Here is a 19,713-nt window from a genome sequence, read left to right on the forward strand (position 1 = left end):
TTGTCAACCGTGTCTTGCAATTCATATTTCAGTGAGTCTTTAACAGATTATGCGATAGAGGCAGTAATAGCTTGTTTAATAGGTTCAATCAAGGAGTCAACTAATAATTTACTAATTTTACGAATAAAGCCATAATCCTGGAAAAGTGCATCAATCTGTTTGCTTACTGTGTCCTCAATGGCAGCAATTTGCACAGGTTGTTGCATTTCCCCCGCAGAAGGAGCTCCACTTTTACCCCGAGGCATCCTGAGATGTTTGTTTGGCGTCTCTCCGAGTCACGCCGATCGTAGGAAGCCAAGCCGTGCCAGGCCAAATATACGAACTTGTTACAAGAGTCTCCGTCTTATATAAGTCGTATGGTTGCAAGCACCTTTAGGCACACAGCAGAGGCAAGCCGCTGATCAAATGCACCAGAAAATCATTCTATTTGTTAGGTTTTGCTGGATGATCCAAGCAGTGTTTTACCAACACGCTTCTCGCCATCCTATGTTCAGACTGGTATACATCCCCAGTGGAAAGAAGGCTGATGTTGTGTCCAAAATAAAAGCAGAAGTAAACCTGCTTCAAACTCAATGTGCAGATAACGATCACATGCATACAGATGGTGAGGACCCAAGTGATGATGGTGAAGAAATAACTGGATACTTCCCATCTTTCAGAACAAGAGCAGTTCTGAATGAAGTAGACAGCTACTTGCAATCTGCTGAAACCAACCTTGTCAATGCATTCCAAAACCTTCCAATAATGAAGAAGATCTTCATCAAGTAAAACACAGGAGTCCCTGTTAGCGTGGCTTGTGAGCTACTCTTTAGTGTAGGAAAAGACATCTTCTGACCAAAGAGAAACTGCCTTTCTGATGGAAATTTTGAAAAGCTTCTGCTGTGTCGAGTGAATAAACACCTCTTGTAAAAATTATCAAGGTCCAGCCTGACCATTTCCTACGTGTGATAATCTAGTACATTCACACACACATATACACTTTGTGTGTTGTGTTTTTTTTTTTTTTTTTGGGGGGGGGTACTGTTGAGAGGTCTTAATTGTTTTACTACAGTAGTTTGAGCTGAGTTTTGTTTGTGTTGGGGGGCCATTAAAAAAAAAAATGTTCAAAACTAGGTGCTTTTCAAACTTTAAAATGTGAAAACGTGAAAACAGTATAAGGAAAGTTTTACATACACTATGCATTACAAGAAAAAGGTTATAAATATAGAAGAAATATAAACAATGTAATGATCATTTTTTTATACTTGGACAAGAGTAAAAAAAAATAGTTGTTACTAATTAAATAAAAAGAAAACTAGGTTACTGACAACAAGCAACACTTGAGATTCCAAACTTTGTAGCAATACAATTTAAAAAAAATGTTAGAGTTTGTTACCAGTTTCAAAAGAAAACTAGGTTATAGAGTTTACAGCATTTGTACCTTACCTCAAACTAAAACAATGGAAAATCAGTATTTGTCACGCTGGGTGAAAAGTTAAGGTTATAGGTATGCATTTATGCTGATCTAAAAGAAATTGCATTAGACGCAGTCGTTAAAACACCAGCACAAGATACTTTTCAAAACTATCTTGTACTCTACCATTAACTACAATAAAAAAAAATCTAGACTTTGTTACTGACAGTTACAAAGTTAAACAAAGAGATAAGATCTCCTAGCAGAGCGTAACCGATGGATCGACCTCACGCGCCGCTACCAAACTCGACGCCTACAGCCCTCCCATCTAACAATAGAGGAGAGACCAGCACGAAATAGATTTAAATGTATGTTAAAGGGGGGGTGAAATGCTTGTTTTCACTCAATATCCTGTTAATCTTGAGTACCTATAGAGTAGTACTGCATCCTTCATAACTCCAAAAAGTCTTTAGTTTTATTACATTCATAAGAGAAAGATAGTCTGTACCGATTTTTCCCGGAAAAAAACGACCGGCTGGAGGCGTGACGTGTGGGCGGAGCTAAAGAATCACGAGCGCCAGTAGGCTTTTGCGTTGAGAGCGTTTGGAAGTTGTGACACCGTGAGGACAAAACCAACCAAAACAAACCATGGCTAACAGTCAGATTCAGCCATTTATTTATGATCCAGAATCAGATCCGAGGCTGAAACTGAACGAGAGCAGCAGCAGCAACGACTCGCTCCGAGCGGGGCTCGAACCCGGGTCTCGGCATGGGAGGCGGACACACTAACAAGGAGGAAGAGATATTTGAAGCAGTTTTACTCACCGCCTGCGGTTCCAACACACGATCGTGACCCTTTTTCGTTGGGATTACATTATCCTTAAGAAATAAACGATACGCATATCCGTTGTCAAACTGGGCCTTGTTTGTAAAACAAGCATCTTCGAAATGCAGGGAACAAACACAAACACTTGCACAACTCCGTTGATGCTCTGTAAAAATAAACTCCATCCACTGGTCCCTTAATGCTGTGCAGGGTTGTCTTGCCCTGGCAACCAAAAACACACTTCTTTTGTGACATTTGGCGACGCTCTCGCTCTGATCAGTGAATGTCTGTGCTCTCAGTGCTCTGCTATACGGGAGCGCGCGCTCTTCCGGCAGAAGTGCCTCAGCACCCATATAAGGAAATTCCGCTCCATCTAACGTCACACAGAGCCATACTCGAAAAAAACTTTCCGAAACTTGTGACAAACCGGAAGGAGTATTTTTGGAACAGAAATACTCCTTCAAACGTACAACTTAATTTTTGAAACTTTGTCCATGTTTAGCATGGGAATCCAACTCTTTAACAGTGTAAAAAACTCAATATGCATGAAATAGCATTTCACCCCCCCTTTAACAGAATTAATCTAACGTTTTTAATAAATAGACATCAGTTCTTAATTAGTGAAAACGTTCTATCTGTTTTAAACATTACACCAATTTTTACTTTTAAATACGTTTTTTTTTTTTTTTTTTTTTTTTTTTTTTATCTTGCTATGATTGCATTAATCTGATTTAAGTCTCTTTTTTAACATACAATGAATAAGGTAATATATATAGTCCATAGGGACATTTAGTTACTTTATGTAACTTGTGCACACAACTGCTTTGAAAAACAACATTTAAGGGGGAAACTGTGTACCAGGGACTGGCAGCTTTTGAGAGTAACCAGACATCTACCATATAATGTGGATGAGATGTGTATGTGCTATGGGGTGATGTGGACTGAGCAACATGACTGGCTCAAAGGTCCTAGTATGTCCTTCATTGTATCTTTTTACATACTATAAAAAGTAGGCTGTGAGTCTGTGTGTTATCTCTTTGCACACAGACTCAAGCTGTATGTAAGCATCTAACAACCTAACAAATAAATAGACATAACCCAAATCGGAAATAAGCATGTATCCTTAACTCCTGAAACATCTGGATCATATTTTATAGTAGTCAATGTAGTTTATGATATAATCAATTAAATCTGTATGTGTGTGAAAAAAATATTCAGATGTAACCCCTCTGTTATCGTTAACATTTTCATAATTAACTGCAATTTAATAATTTGGGCAATTTTGGCAAACAAGGGTTTGCTTATAAAACAATCCCCCCATACCAGATCCCTCGTAAGAACGAGTCATAAACACATCCACAGCTGTAAATCCTGGTTTAGTTAGGAAAGTAAGGGTCCACTGAACGACATCTCATGAAGCAGGTTTATTCCAATGAAGCAATAACGTTGTAATATGAATCATAATTCCTTTGTTTACGTTTCAGTTCTTCAGCGAAAGAACTGTCTGCGTCCGTTATGGAATAACTCACGGTCAGAAACTGCGTCTTGGTAGTAAAAACAAGGCATGGTTTTGCAGTGTACAGTGTCACAAACAGAATGAGACAATCCACCTGAAAATAGAATGAATGAAAGATAGGCGAAAGATAGTTTATTTGAATTTTGGGTCTCTCTCCTGACAGTTTGTGAATCGCTCTGACGCACTTGTCAGCTGATGGAGGCGGAACTTACAGCGATCGCCTTTTTCTTTGTTTGTTTTATTTTTCAACAGTTTTTATATATGTGAGAGTGTGTTTTTTGTTGAATGTGAATGCATTTGCATGATTACCATCTGTTTGAGTGCAAATCAGCCCAAATTAGCTCGCTATCCCTGTATGATCATGGCTATTAAAGTGAACGCGTCTATATGAATAGAGAGAGTGGATTATTTACTTAATGGCACATTTGTGTTATTACTAGTGCTGGGCATAGATAATTTTTTTTAATCTAGATTAATCTCACTGTGATCTTGAAATTAATCTAGATTAATCTAGATTAAAATAGCTCATTCGAATTGCCGTAGCTGTGGTCAGCGGGGCCCCAGTGAAGGTTGTACCAGTGGGCCCTGTTTAAAATAGTTTAATTTGTATGTTTGTTTATTTTTATTTATTTGTGCTATTTACACAATGTTTAAGTTTTTTCAAGTTAGTAGGTGTCAAGGTACAGAAACCAAATAATTACATGTAAAATAGCACTGGATAGTCTTCAATGTAAAAATGAAATATACATTCAAAACTACATTTATTCAGACATCTTTAACATTTCTCACATTATTACAGTTGTGCTATATATATCAAAAATTATATCTGGTGTCTGAATAATTTTTGGTTTGACTGTTAAAACTACAAATTAGCATTTTCTTGGATTAACTTTAAGGGTGTACTCACACTGCCAGTTTGAACCGTGCCCGAGTGCGTTTGACCACCAAAGCGCGATTCGTTTGACTAGTGTGAGTGCTCCGAATCGTTCCCGGGCGCGGCTCGATTAGCCGGCCCTGGCCCGCTTGGAAGAGGTGGGCCAGGGCACGGTTCAGTTGGACTCGGGCGCGGTTCGCATGCAGTGTGAGCGCTAACCGTGCCGGAGCACGGAAAAGGACGCATAAAAACTAAAAACTGCAAAGTCCTTGCAAACATCCTCATACGAGCAGCACGATTACGTGAAAATTTTCGCGTCACTAAGGCGACACATCTGTTTAACAACAGGCTGTGGACCAAACAATTCAAAATTATCCACAAAGAAAACAGAGCGATGCACTCCATTGTGTTAAGAGAGAGCCGCTCTTCCTGTTTATCCCGAAACCGTCGCACCATAATGACGTAAGCGTGCTCCGGCACGAATGCTGAAACCCTATATGTGAGTGCAGGCCAGAGGGGGAGTGGGGAGGGGGGACAATCTTACTCGGGCCCAGTTCATAGCAACCGTGCCTAGTGTGAGTACACCCTAAAGCAGCCAGTAGCTAAATCAGGCGCGGTCACTTTAAGAGACAATGAACGCATCCAATATAATACACATCCCATTTTTTTCCTCAACTGTTTACTTTCACATAAGAAATAACTGACAGTTTTTTTCGAGCATAATTTCCAAGGTGGATATTTTTACATATTTTGTATGTATTTGTCGGCACAAGAGCAAAAATAAGCAAATTCGATGTTCATGTGTTTTGAGACGCCTTTTTCTGCTTGAGCCCTGAACACCAGAACACCGCGAGTACTGAATTGGGCTCTTTCACATATTTTGTTTGTTCAAACTGCGATATGTATTTGTTCGTTCAGGTGCAGGAGGGACTTCAAGGAGAACTTCGTAGAAGAGAGCTCGGTTCAGTGTCACTGTCCGTGATACGCGGCTCTCTCTCTCTCTTGTGCGCACCGAACACAGCGTGCGAGAAACCAGCTAGGGGAAAGTGGGGTCAGTTGTGCCAGTTTTTACTCAAAGTGACTTTAAAGTGAGGCCATGACAGTCATCTCTTTCATTTTATAATGTACATATATTTCAGGTCAGGATGTGGTGCATCCCTGAGAACAATAACTTTGTATCTGAAATAAATTGTTTCAGAAATATAGCTTTTGGGAAAAAAAGTGGTCTCGTGGCATAACTTGCCCCTGGTGCGGGGTAAGTTGTGCCTTTTGGGAGAATACGTTGGGGTAAATAGTGCCAGTGGTTTCTGAAGTAAAACAGAACATTTTAATGTTACGAACTGTAATTCTATATGAAAGCAAGACAAATTCAATACAGAATTACAAATTTAAGGTTTATTCAGATATTGTCACCCTATTAAACTGTTGGAATAAGACATATTTTGTAGTTTCTGGGAAAACACAACTTAAATACACAATATATATTATTTGTGAATAATTTTAGGCAAATGGCAGGTAAATCAAACACTGATGAGGCAAGGCCATCTCCTCAATTCTCCAGATTATCCCGTCGGTATGTAGGTCTAGGTGGTCTGGATTTGGCATACTACTTAACATCCCACTTGTCAATGTTTCAGGGGAATATAAACTGGGGTATGGGTATGTTCTTGAGTACATCACCTTCAGGGATAACCCCTTCATTATTTTCTTTAAATGTTTGTTTGTGTGTGTGTGTGTGTGTGTGAGAGAGAGAGAGAGAGAGAGAGAGAATATGTTATCCTATGACTGATGATTACCTGTCCATCACTGTAGAGATGTTCTATTATACCCTTTCTTTGTAACTTCTCCTATCTTTTTCTTGGCGAGCATGATTTCACCAAGTAAAACATGTACCTGGGTCAACATCCTTGTTGATCCAGGAACAACATTCCAACCAACCAAGAGGAGCTTCTACACCATTGTTATTCAGCTATCATTTCCCTCTGATTTTAGGACTAAATTATGGGTAGGGTTAGGTGTAGGGGTAGGGATTGGGTTAATAATGTTGATCCAGGATCATCAGAAAATGTTGATGCAGAACATGGGCCCTATTTTAACGATCCGAAACGCAAGTGTCAAAGCGCGAAGCGCAAGTAACTTTGTGGGCGGGCCTCGGAGCTGTTGCTATTTTCCTGGCGGGATAAATGGCTCTTGCGCCCAGCGCAAATCTAAAATGGCTTCATTATTCATAGGTGTGGTTTGGGCGTAACGTGAAATAAACCAATCAGAGCATCATCCAACATTCCCTTTAAAAGCAGGTGCGCAAGTTCCATTATGGATTGCTATTATTATGGCGTATTTACCAGGCGCACGCCAGGAGCGGTTCACAGCCGAGGAGACTGATGTTCTTGTAAGAGCAGTGAAAGACAGAGAAGTTGTATTGTATGGGGATGGGAGAATAATTAGCCTGAATAATTTGTAAGCTAGATTTATGCCTATTTTTTTCACATCTTCGTGGCACACCACAATGATTTCCGTCATCTCATGTGTTAATATTTTTTTAGTGTAACAATTAATGATTTGCAAAAATAACTGTTGCATCTGTTTAGATTACATGAGCAAAGTGTATGCACGTTGTGCACGCTATACATTATGGTCAAGCATGTGCTCTTAAAATAGCATAATGAACAACGCGCAACGCGCCACTGACTTTAGACTAGGTTTTTTCTGGTCAGTGGCGCAATTGTTTAATGGAACAGCAAAATAGCACCAGGGATTGTTTGTGCCGGAACACGCCTCCTTTTTTGCGCTGAACCTCCCAGGGAGCGCAAGTTTATTCACTAGTTTAGCGACGTGCTTCTGTGGAGGGAAAAGTGCGCTTTGCGCGGGTGCAAAATAGGAATGACACATGCGTCGGTGTACAAAGTCAGTTGCTCTGGGTGCAAGATAGGGCCCAAAGTCTTATTTGGCAAAATCATGGTAACCCTTTTTTTTCTCCCTGAATCTTTTCAAGGTCATCCTGCAGATATTCATCCACTGGCACAACTTAACCCAGGCCCTTTGGCACAAATCACCCCATACCCAAAAGTTTGAAAAAATAGCATGATCCAGCAGTTAAGAGCTAACATCATGCTAACTGTATAGACTCATTGTGTAGCCTGGTAATGCACTAAAACGTGTGAAATGTTTTCAAACTTTTCTAGAATTGTTCAGACGCTACAATCAAAAAACCTTTTATATTTGAAATTTTACTTTGAAAGGAAAAAAACAGTTTCATGAGCAAAAATGTGATTACCTCTCATGCCATGTGTCTCTCTTATTTGGAGGATGAGTAAAATGGATGGCTTTTTAAAATTATGTGGTCACAAGACCAATTTCTTCAATGGAAAGGGGGTGGAACTACTTCCCCACTGGCACAAATCACCCCACTCTCCCCTACTCTGTTCAGCTTTCCCGCGTCTTGTTTTTGGATGCTTTAATGTTTAAATCGACAAGCGGCAAGGCTTAAAAAGACGTGAAAAAGAAAAGCTTTCGTGACGATACGCAGAAGTGGCCCGTCAACTGTCCTGAGCATCTTTTTAGGCTGGCCTCAGCCAGTTGGTTATATAAAATATCAATGTGAAAGTAATCATAGCTTGCTTAGTATAGACCCAGCTCCCAACCCAACTTTGAGAATAGATTAACGGCGATATTTTTTTTATCGCCCGATAAGAGTCTCACAAGAGTCTAACGCAGCACGTTAACGCCGATAACGGCCCACCACTAGTTATTACCATCTGTATAAATAGCCGTCAGCACATCAGCACTTATTTGCATCGTAATTCATTGTAAATGCTGCATTTCTAGCAATCTCAGGATTTTCTGTAATTGGCAAACTTTCTTTCTTATTATTCTTATTTCACTTACTCATCTTATTCTTATTGTATTTTTCTAGCGCTCAAATAAATCACTTATATGATGTCTAAGTTTCTGTCTAGTGTTTTATAATTGAAAAAAAACTATGCAGTGGTATGTTTACTGACTAAATAGTTTGTAGAAGCCTTCAATACTATTGGGAAATATATTTTTTTATATTTGGGGGGGGGGGGGGGGTGTAGACATATTTGCAGGAGTCTCATTTTTCATGATATCTTATTCAGATTTGAAATAGAAACTCATGAGACATGTGACTTTCAACCCATTACTTTTCTAGATCGCTCACAGACTCATTTCATGTATATTTATATCAAATAAAAAATATTTAAGTGTGGTAAAAAAAAAAAAAAAAAAACTTCAGGGCACTTCAGTGTCTATAACTTTTAATATTTTTGAGCATTATCAAATCTAGTTCATAAAAATTAAAGCCCAAAGAGTCTTCTTACCAAAGACCCCAAAATTATGTTTGTAACACACTGAAGTAGGCAACTGTTACAATTATAAGTTAGGTAGAGCACTTTCAGCTGTGAGTCCCATAATGCTGGCTAACAGGTTAAACACCTCTCAGAAACAATGTCATGCAACCCCATCATTTCACCAACAAAGAGAAGTTATCAGAAAACTAAGAAATAAGTCACTGGAACTAGCGCGATCACAAAACGAACATGATAAAAGCGTCCGTTTGTTTGCATGCTTTGTTAAATATTCAAATTCAAATGCATCGATGTTTTACTATAAGTGATACATTGATCATAATTAATTAATTTATCAAGACTCCAAATTAATCACACAGAAATAATGGTTGCACTTTATTTTACAGTACGTGTACTAACATGTACTTATGGTGTACTTACAGTGTATCTAAGAAAATTCTGGTAATACAAGGTAACTACATGGGGTAGGGTTAGATTTAGGGGTAGGTTCAGGGTTAGTACCTAGTTATTACATAGTTATTGTATTTACTATAATAAGTACATAGTATGTACATGAGGAACAGGACTGTAAAATAAAGTGCTACCGAAATAATTTTATTTCAATTTTATTTATTTATTTGTGATGCTTATGTTAATAGCCTGCTTATTCAGGCGAGTCTGTTTCTGTTTATTTGTAGCCACAGTAGCCTATACGTCACATTTAGGGTCCTTTCACACTAGCACTTTCGGTCCGCACCCGGGTTCGATTGATGTCAGAGTTCGGTTTGTTTGGATGATGTGAGGTGGTCTGGGGTACGCTTCATGTGAACTCTGGGACGGTTCGCTGCTTATGTGAACGCAATTGTACCAAATCAACCAAATGCAAGCAGAGAGCTGTACATCTCATTTATGTTCGCCTTCAACATTCTTTAGAGCATTTTCAGTACATTCGTAAGACAGACGCAAGTGCCATTATGTAACGAAGCTTTATAAACAAAACGAACAGTTCAAAAACGTAATACATAAAAGTGCAGAGAGTAATGTTATGCATTTGCCGCCTTCTCCTGCGCTGTCGTTACCAAGCAACGTGGTAAACAGCTGCAGGCTTGATGACGCAAGCGAACCGCTGTTCAGACTCAAATATTATAATATGAACACAGTTTTCGTCGGGCCAAAAAACCCTGGCCGTTGGCCCAGAGGAAGCCCTGATGAGGCACGATTAAGCACCGTAAGTGACAGTGGAAACGTGACTGGCCCTGGCATGCAATAGCACAAACGGTTTAAGCCTGACAGTGGAAATGCGGCTACTTGCTTATCTCCACCTATCAGCTGCAAGCCCGCCTCATAAGCTTCCCTATTGGTTGGGAATCATGTATGTTCTATCTTCGCTGAGTTCTATCATAACCTCGGCTCCCTCATTCCTGCTCTCAGGGAACCGAGGTTACAATAGTAACCTGAGTGTTGATTTCCTCTTTTGCTGATAATTTGCTCAGGAGAGCTTTGGTGAAGCCACGCCTACAGCCCTCCCATCTAACGATAGAGGAGAGACCAGCACGAAATATATTTAAATCTATGTTAACAGAATTAAACTAAGTAACGTTTTTAATAAATAGACATCAGTTCTTAAAGGGCGAGTTTTAGTGAAGTGCAGCAGAGGTTCAGGCTCGACTGTGGAAATGCAGCACTATTCTGGCTTCGGTGCTACTGGCCCCAAGGCTATTAGCCCCGCCCGGCCCGTTTTAAGCCCTGGAAATTCGGCTTATGAGCATCTAAACTGAGGCATATGAAATTTGCATATCTGGCCAGTACTAACGTAGGCTCTGCTGACAACAGGGCAGAAGCAACAACAGTATTGTTAAGGGGCTGCACAGCGATAACGATGTTAAGCAGCATAACACATAACATGATAAGGTAGCACGGAGTGAATCATACATGAATAACAGGAAGCTGCACTGAGTACAGGGCAGACAAGAACAATAGCATAGGGCTGTGCAGAGTAACTACTGTACGAGGCCAAAACAACACACATTAAAAGAGGTATAAATCAGTCACTCACCGACAGCACTCGAGAGGCTAAGGACTGAACGTCCAGCTTGTAGAACCTGATGAAGGTATTCTGAGAAGACCAGTCGATCTTTTGATCTTTTTTTTTTTAAGGAAAATATTTTGATTGGACACACATTAAATAGTTTTGTAAAATACACAGATTAAAATATTTAAACTGTCAACAATCCACTTAACTTTATTTGCTATACACATTACATACTAATTAAAGAAATAGTTTAGACATTCAGGATTAGACTGTAAGAGCATTTAAATCAATGTCTCACTCTCAATGAATGTTCAATGTTATCATTAACTGTTTTGTCATTTGAGAACATTTATATATTTTCTAAGATCAAGCTGACATGCTGCAATTACAATGTAAAACCCCTGAGTTCTCAACTTCCTTGGTGGGAAAAAAAAGTTTCTGAAAAGCTATGCATGTGACTAACACTTCCATAAGAAAGTGAACAGAAACTAGTCAGTCACACAGCTTTGAAGATGGCAAGTGTTGTGAGATACAGTTTTCTATTGATCGGTATCTGTTTAAGAAGCTCTTCATGAGCAAACTCAATGCTGCAAGCTATGAATATGTTTATGCATATTTTGCTTTCCATTTCAACTTTTAAAAATGTTACTTTCATGGAGGCTGGATCCTGCAAAAGAAAATGTTATACAGAAATATTTCATTAGAAAAGACAATTAAGCACACTAATGTAAATGAAAGGCTATAAATTCAGAGTTGGGGGACTTAAGACTTAAGTTGCAAATTTTAGGACTTCAGACTTGACAATTATTGATAAAAGATCTGACTTTGACTTGATATTCATGACTTGAGTTAAATGTTAAAGTTAAATGATTGGAAGTAACTTGTCTTTCGTTCAATAAATATCTGTTTGCAGTGTTCATGTTGAGAGAAATCTGGAGTAAGAAGTCACTGTAATTCTAGAATAAATGTGAACATGCATTTATTATTGAGATTAATGCATTAATCTCACTTGCAAAAAAAAAAAAAAAACTTAAGTTTAAGTATTACTCAAAATGAAAAAAAAAACAGTGAAATGTAACTCAGATTATAACACAATATAACACAAATATCATTTATGTATTTAATCCCATTTTATTAACCAATGTCTTTGCTGCTAATCTTCAATGATCCAATTTAAACACACTAATAAGCAAAAATTATTCTAGATAAACGTGTGCTTCTTTTTTATTGCTGAAGTGTTTAACTTCTTTCTTTTGTCTTATATTATACAGACGTGAATTCATTTTCTCTTCAGCCGGAGAATTATTTAGCATTTAGATTTTGGTGTGAAAGGTCTTTTATGTTTACCAAAAATCTGAACTTTTTATATTAAAAAGAAACAAGCAAGCCCTGCCCAGATTGAAAAAGTAACGCAAAAGTAACGTAATGCATTACTTTCCATAAAATGTTACTAAGTGACGTAATTACTTTCCCCAACACTGTCTGTTTTTGAACACAATGCAACCTAACCGGGTGACAGGCGAGCAGAGTTTTCCCAGTGTTGCCAACTTAGCAACTTTGTCGATAGATGTAGTGACTTATTTCCAAAAAAAAAAAAAAAAAGCGCCTAGCAACAAATCTAGCAACTTCTTGGACAAACCTTGTTTAGAGTCTCGCCAGTACTGCCACATGTGTGCAAGCTCTTGGTTTCCCAGTGCGCGCTCACCTTTCTCTGTGTCTGATCTGTTCAACAAGCAACAGTAACAGTGCTTTAAGCCTTCTACAGACTGCATGATTTTAGCAATCCTATAGGATCATTGCTGGTCACACTGTGCAAAATGAATCTAATAAACTTGGGTGCGACATGCATGTTGAACCTCTGTGCCTCTGCCCCATCCACATGGGAAAACATGGATGTTTGCCGATTGGGGCACAGACCATGTCTTCACCAGCTGCTCATGCACTCCTGACAGGCTCCTCTGGAGGTCAGACCTCATGATCTCCTCCTGGAGGTCTGGGGGACCCATGCTGTCTGACTGATCAGATTCCAATCCCGCCCAATCCTCCCTCTCAGATGCAGAAATGGACATAGCTTCATCCCCCTCCTCTTGGCTAAAGGAAACAAACTCTGCAATATTGGAAGTACGGCGGAAGCAGTTGTGAAACATGTTGCCATAGTGAATTCAACAGGTGATGTAGAAGATTCTGCCTTATACTGCCTCCCGAGCTAGTCTGTATTTGCATGCTGTTGCATACTTTACATCAATTGGCCAGTCTGACTGGCATGAGCCAATAGGACTTCAGAAAAGTTTGGAAGGGAAGGAGTTCCCATAACGGGAAAAAAAATATCTTGGTGATGTCTCTTGAAAGCTTGAGGGGGAACAGGAGAAAGTAGTAAATTATTACTATATTACTGTGCCATAGTAAATAACATGTGTCTATTATTTTATCAGTTGACCAGCTATCTGCTCAATCAGGTATAGTTGACACAGTTTATAGTTCCTGAGAGTATGGTACTTCTCATTGCACGTGCACTCTGGAGTAAGTGCACCTTCTCCAAACTGACTGAACCAGTACTTTTTCTGCCAGTCTACATTTAAGCCTTGTAGGAAACTCTGATGTTTAGGATAAAATGTCAGGACACCGGCTTTTAGAGCATGCATGAAAAGAACAGCCCGCGCAATCTGGCTGATCATCAGAGAACAACAGCTATTGACACGACGACCAAGTTCAGGGCAGCCACCCCATCCCGTTTGGCAAATGGTCGAAATTATCATTTGTTCATGCTTTGTGAACACTGTTGCCACGGTGGCACCATTGCTCTGCAAAAATGTACAGGAAGAAGCGTGGCCATTAGACAACCGATCATGATTTCCAAAAGGCAAATATTCCCCTTCAGAATCTGCGAATAACATTTGCAACATATCCTCACAGTACAACTTTTTATTAGCCATTTGGCGATTTTCTCTCACAAATCTCACAACTTACACACTATGAACTGAACTACTTCCACATCAATGACATGATAGCTCACTTGCTCTGCTATTTCCTCAAACACTTTTGGTCTAGAAACGAAGTACTACATGTTTGCCATATACAACCCCTCAGAGACTGCAGTACTTTACAAATATAAGCCTTTCTGAAGTAGCCTGGTAATACCAGACTCTGCTACTTCACTTTGCTTCGTAGACAGAGTCTGGAATGGCATAAAAGAGAAGTGTTTTCTCTCTCGCTAGGGGGCGCTTGTCTGAAGTTTAAAATCATTGGTTACCCGTAAGCCAATCAGATACGTTTAGTTATGACGTATGTTATGTGCCTGTACAGCCGCATCGAGGCACAGACATCATGCATCGAACTCAAATCTATGATTGAACTTCCACTGTAAACCTGTTGTTAAACACTCTTCTTGTTCTGGCTTCAGTTTGAAAAAGAGTTGAATGTTCTCCATAACAGAGCGAATTGCATCCCGTGTCTCGTTTCCCATGTCTGCGGTCGTTTCGGTTTTCGATTTCTCTAACCTACAATGTAAAACTCTGCGATTAGCATCTTCGTCACGACTCTCAGCCCGCCCTCTGTTCGTTGATTGGCCCGGCCGTTTCCAGACCGGTGGCAAACAGAAAGCTCTGACGCTGTATCAGACTGAGTACAGAAGCGAAATGAAATTGAGCGGAAGTAGGAAGTCTGAAGTAGTCAGGCTATTTCTGAAGATCCAGGATAAAATAAAAATCGCATCTATAACAGTTCACTGGCATATTCAAAGTGATATTGTCAATATATAATGTAATATTTTTGAGTTATAAGATTTTTTAATAATACTGCTATGTCATAATTATTCAACCCCATTCAACATTGCTTTTTTTAAATCACTTATTTGCATGGTGGGGAATGAAACAGTCTCAAAACACAATTAAGCATTTAGAAACAGAGATCTCACAAAAGCTAAAGAGAATAAATATTTTATTACTTTAGAAAGACTAAGGCTATATGAAGATTTCCAAGACATTGAAAGTTCCTAGAAACACAGTTCTCAGCCTTATTCCTTAGCTTAAAGTGTGTTTTACCAGAAAACCTTTGAGGGTGTTGAAGAAAAAGCACAATATCATAAAACGTTTACTCAGAGCAACTGAGAAAAATGTACAGTCACTGTGATGTACAGCCAAAGACTTGCAAGATGACCCGATGAAAGGAGAAAAACCATTTCAATGCAGCGTGTAAGAAGATCACTAGACAAGTATGGCCTTCATGTTGAGACATCTTGTAGAATACCACTCTTGATCAAGAAGAACAAAAGGCAGACTTGAACTTGATAAAATTCATCTGTGTAGACCTCTGGAGCTCTGGAGGAATGTTTTATGGCATGATGTGACCAAACTAGAACTTTTTGGACCCATGGATCAGCGGTATGTCTGCTGCAAAACAGACAAAGCTCATAAGCAGAAGAACACCATCTCCATCCTCAAACTTGGAGGTGGATCAGTCCTGTTATGGGGTTTCTTTACTGTAGAAGGAAGTGGAAATCATGACTGTATGAAGGACATCATGGATTCTTTAAAGTATCAGGCCATTGTGACAAGAATTGTGATGCCTTTGGTGCAAAAACTGAAGCTGATGATCAATGGACTTTCCTGCAGGACAGTCATCCCAAAGTACATCATCCAAATCTACTTCTGCTTGGTTCAGGGATCAGTCATAGAATGTACTTGAGTGACCTGTTCAGTCTCCAGGCTTAATTCTCATTTCAAATATCTGGTTGAATTTGAAGAAAGCAGTGGCAATGTGAAAACCAAAGATTATCAGTGATCTGAAAGCTTTTTCAGGTGTGGAATGGGTCAAGACTGTAGTAGAGAGGTGACAGAAGCTTCTAAACACTTACAGACAGTGTTTATTGGTGATTTTAAAGAATAAAAGATTCTGCACAAAGGGGGTTGAATAATTTTGAACATGAATGTTTAGAGCCAGTTTTAATTTTATCATGATTCATCCCAGAATCACTCAAAAGTGTATTAACAAACTTTCTCTAATACTTTACTGATGCAATTGTTGAATTGATTTCATAAAATGTTGTTCACCGCAGCAAAATGTCTTGCAGGTCAAGGGGGTTGAATAATTTTTATTGCAACTGTAGTTGTAGAGAATACAAATGAGATATTACACCATATTAGGAACTACAGTCTATTCAATTAAGTATGATGTCTTGACCCAATTCTGCAACTTATAGCGAATTGTATTTGATACATTTTACTAACAGTATATTAATTGCGCTGAATTAACTGGGTGAATGTTCCCCTCTTGTGTGTCTGACACGTTGTTACAGGTATGTTAGCTTGGATGTGGGAATTATGTATTATCGATTAACTTAAAATTAAAATATTGTTCCCCTTGTGTGTCTGACCCAGTCATTTGTCTGACCTACCCTGTTATTGTAACATGAATAAATGGTTACTGAGTCAACCTGACAAGTCCCTTTTTTATTTTTTTTTAAACAAGTAGAGTTTTCATCTATATATCTGACTTGACCTACAGTAGTCTGCAATAGTGGCATAACAGATTAGCAGCAGAGCATATCATTGTTCTTTTTTAATTTTCTTTTATTATGTGTTCATACTATCATATTTGGAAAGGGGGTCCTCGGAATGTTTTTAAACAGACATTGGTGAACCATGAGTTGCAAAAGGCTGAGAACCCCTGATTTTAACGGATGAGTTAGATATATAAAAAATCACCCTCCTTTAAGTGTTGAAGATCTCATTAGTTGTTTTTTCTCAAACACAGTTACATCTTTAATTGGATCTGTTGGGAATGAGATCATCATCCAGTGTGCTACTGCTAAAACCCCTCAAGATGGAGTGTTCCTGTACAAACAAGAAGGAGCAAGTCAAAATAAGAAGGAAGTCTTCTACTATTACAAAGATGGAACTTTAACACCTAAATCAGAATGGTGTCGGGACAACGTCAGAGTAACTGGAACATTTCCCAACTTTAATGTCACCATATTGAATCTAAAAGCTACAGACATTGGGCTTTACTGGTGTGAATTTAATTTTGAAGAAAAAATGTCAATCAGCACAGTCACGTGGTTATGGATAGGTAAGTGTGTCTTACACTTCATGTAAATAAATGTATGATCAAATTTGATGAGTTTATCGTTGTCTATATGAATGTAAAACATGTAGTTGTGTATTTAGTATTAAGCTATGTTGATGGGAAACTTCTATTCAGATGCAGAGATTGAGAAGTACAGTAATTTTCTAATTGATATTGAATGAAAAACAGCATAGATGATAGCTCTAATTCTCTGGCCTTCATTTTATATTCTATCATAGAAGAATCAGTAGATAAAAATACAAATAAAACAGGAGAAGCAGACGGTAAAGATGATGAACAAGAGTGCTCAGGAGATCTTCATCATCTTGGGAAGATCTTTCTCATTGTGAGTGCTGTCATGATGCTGCTGTGCATCACTGGTTTCATCTTTGTGATTCTGAAGGTAAGCACACACACAAGGTGTTAAAAAGCACAAATAAAAAATAAAAACAAAACTTATAAACAACATTATGCATCTATCTGAAATGTATTGCAGAGGTATACACATGCAATGTGCAAATTGTTGCCGATTTCGACTTAGTTTTTGTGGTTTGATTTGTTGTTGAAAATCTGTTGCTGTCTAATTGTTTTGCATTTCCTACACTCTAGGATGTTTCAAACACTTGTGTTTGTCCTAATAAGTTAAAGCTTTACATGTAAAATTAGTTATGGTGTGTTTACAGATCACTGGAAACTGTTGAAATGGTGCTCAAATTGAGTGAGTGAGTGAGAGTGAGAGAGTGACATACAGCCAAGTATGGTGACCCATACTCGGAATTCGTGCTCTGCTTTTAACCCATCCAATGTGCACACACATCGCAGTGAACAGACACACAGAGCAGTGGGCAGCCATTTATGCTGCGGTGCCCGGGGAGCAGTTATGGGTTCAGTGCCTTGCTCAAGGGCACCTAAGTCATGGTATTGAGGGTGGAGAGAGAACTGTACATGCACTCCTCCAACCCACAATTCCTGCCGGCCCGAGACTCGAACTCACAACCCTTGGATTGGGAGCCCGACTCTCTAGCCATTAGGTCACGACTTCCCCAAGTGGGAAATTCAAGTGGCCCTGCAGTTTGTTCTCAAACTATTAATTGTTTTTTACACAAAGCAGAAAGTCCAAATACTGTATATAAACCACTGATAATAATGCTAATAATAATATATATATATAAGTCTTTGGGTTAATTTTGGCTTCCTGAATCCTGAAGTGAAAAATAAATGCATTTGTTGTGTCTTGTTGAGAGTATATAAGCATTACACACTCAGAAAATCTTCCCCTCACACTGACCAAGATGCAAAGTCTTTTAATAGTTGAACCACTTAATAGTTAACATAATCAAGTCTTTTTGAGTCACTTTTTTTTTAATCCTCAGGTGAAGAGGTTTTGGAGGAAGAAATACAGACCATCAAATCCACCATCAGTCTCAGTTAATGAAGAGATTTTTCGCAGCAATTTGGACAGCTAGTGTACAGACGCTTATCAACCCTGACTATCAATCCATCATGTTACTTCACTAAATATCTGTGATAAAAAGTTTATCTCTTATTATTTTGAATGGCAAAGCTTTCAAATGATTTATTGCTTCCTATTTCAGTTTTTTCTTTTCAGTTTCAGTTTCGTTGCAGCAGTTTAAGAGATATTGTCAGCTGATGGACAACAGAAATGTCAAAGAGCTCATTTGTGGTCTGGTGTGCACTCGCCTGCAAGCTACTTTCAGTCTGACAAATAGTCCAAGAGTGAACTGACTGATAGAATTAAAGTACAGAGTCATATTTCACTCCTCTGTTCATAATAAAGGCAATCAAAGTTATTTTGTCTCATTATAAAATTTGTAACTAAATATTAGGCTACAAAAATAGTAGGCAACTTGTTTACACAGTTTGTATTTGACTCTTCATCTCTAAATTTGGTCATCATTCTTAACCAAACATCTTCCTTTGCAGTTGTGGTCATGTCTTCCTTTCTATAACCTTAGAATACAACAAAACAAGCCACACTGACATGTTTCTAACGCTGACTAACAATGATGAAGTTTAAAAAGTATGCTCTGCGTGCAGATGAGGCTTTTATGTATTTAAAGAGCATGTATTACAAAACAGCTTGGTTGCAGTTTTTATGAATTTTAATGTTTTTAATGTAATGTTATATGTATTTGATTTAGTATGTTTTGTCTCTGACAAGACTGTCTATTGTCTTTGTATTGTGCAAAATAACATTGAAAAATAAACTGCAAAAAAAAAACAACTTTTAATTAAATAATTGTCAAAATTATTTTATGTCACGTTAGGTGGATTTCTTATAAACTAGTGTTTCACAGTAATACACATTATATTACCAACAAATTATTTTAAGAAATTCTCAGAATGACATTACAAAGCACTAAATGTTGTGAATCAGCCTGTACAAAATTTAGTAATTTTACAATGCATGAAGAGAAAAGGTATTTACTTCAGTTTAGAGATCACTTAACAAATAAAATAGACTTGTACCAGTATTATTCATCGTCCCTATCCCCTTGGAGTGGGGACTTTGGAGTGAGCAGAGCACATCGATGTCATTATGTAGTGGTTTAGGACTACTTAATGGCACGCACGTGCTCTGCTCACTCCAGAGGGGATAGGGATGATCACTTCCTGTAACCCAGGGATAGGCAACTCCAGTCCTCGAGGGCCACTATCCTGCAGAGTTTAGCTCCAACCCT

The 19,713-nt window shown here is 38.5% G+C and overlaps 1 protein-coding gene across 1 annotated transcript in view; it reads left to right on the forward strand.

Annotated features, from left to right (window-relative positions):
* LOC113084796 (uncharacterized) overlaps positions 1 to 19,233 on the forward strand; it is a 39,048-nt gene extending 19,815 nt beyond the window's left edge. The window contains exons 4-6 of the mRNA XM_026254976.1: positions 16,700 to 17,014; positions 17,251 to 17,414; positions 18,385 to 19,233. Of these exons, the coding sequence (XP_026110761.1) occupies positions 16,700 to 17,014; positions 17,251 to 17,414; positions 18,385 to 18,477 (572 nt within the window). The 3' untranslated portion in view covers positions 18,478 to 19,233. The remainder of the gene's footprint in view (positions 1 to 16,699; positions 17,015 to 17,250; positions 17,415 to 18,384) is intronic.
* Positions 19,234 to 19,713: the final 480 nt, after the last annotated feature.

Source organism: Carassius auratus, unplaced genomic scaffold (assembly GCF_003368295.1).
Source record: "Carassius auratus strain Wakin unplaced genomic scaffold, ASM336829v1 scaf_tig00040663, whole genome shotgun sequence".
Classification (NCBI taxonomy): domain Eukaryota; kingdom Metazoa; phylum Chordata; class Actinopteri; order Cypriniformes; family Cyprinidae; genus Carassius; species Carassius auratus.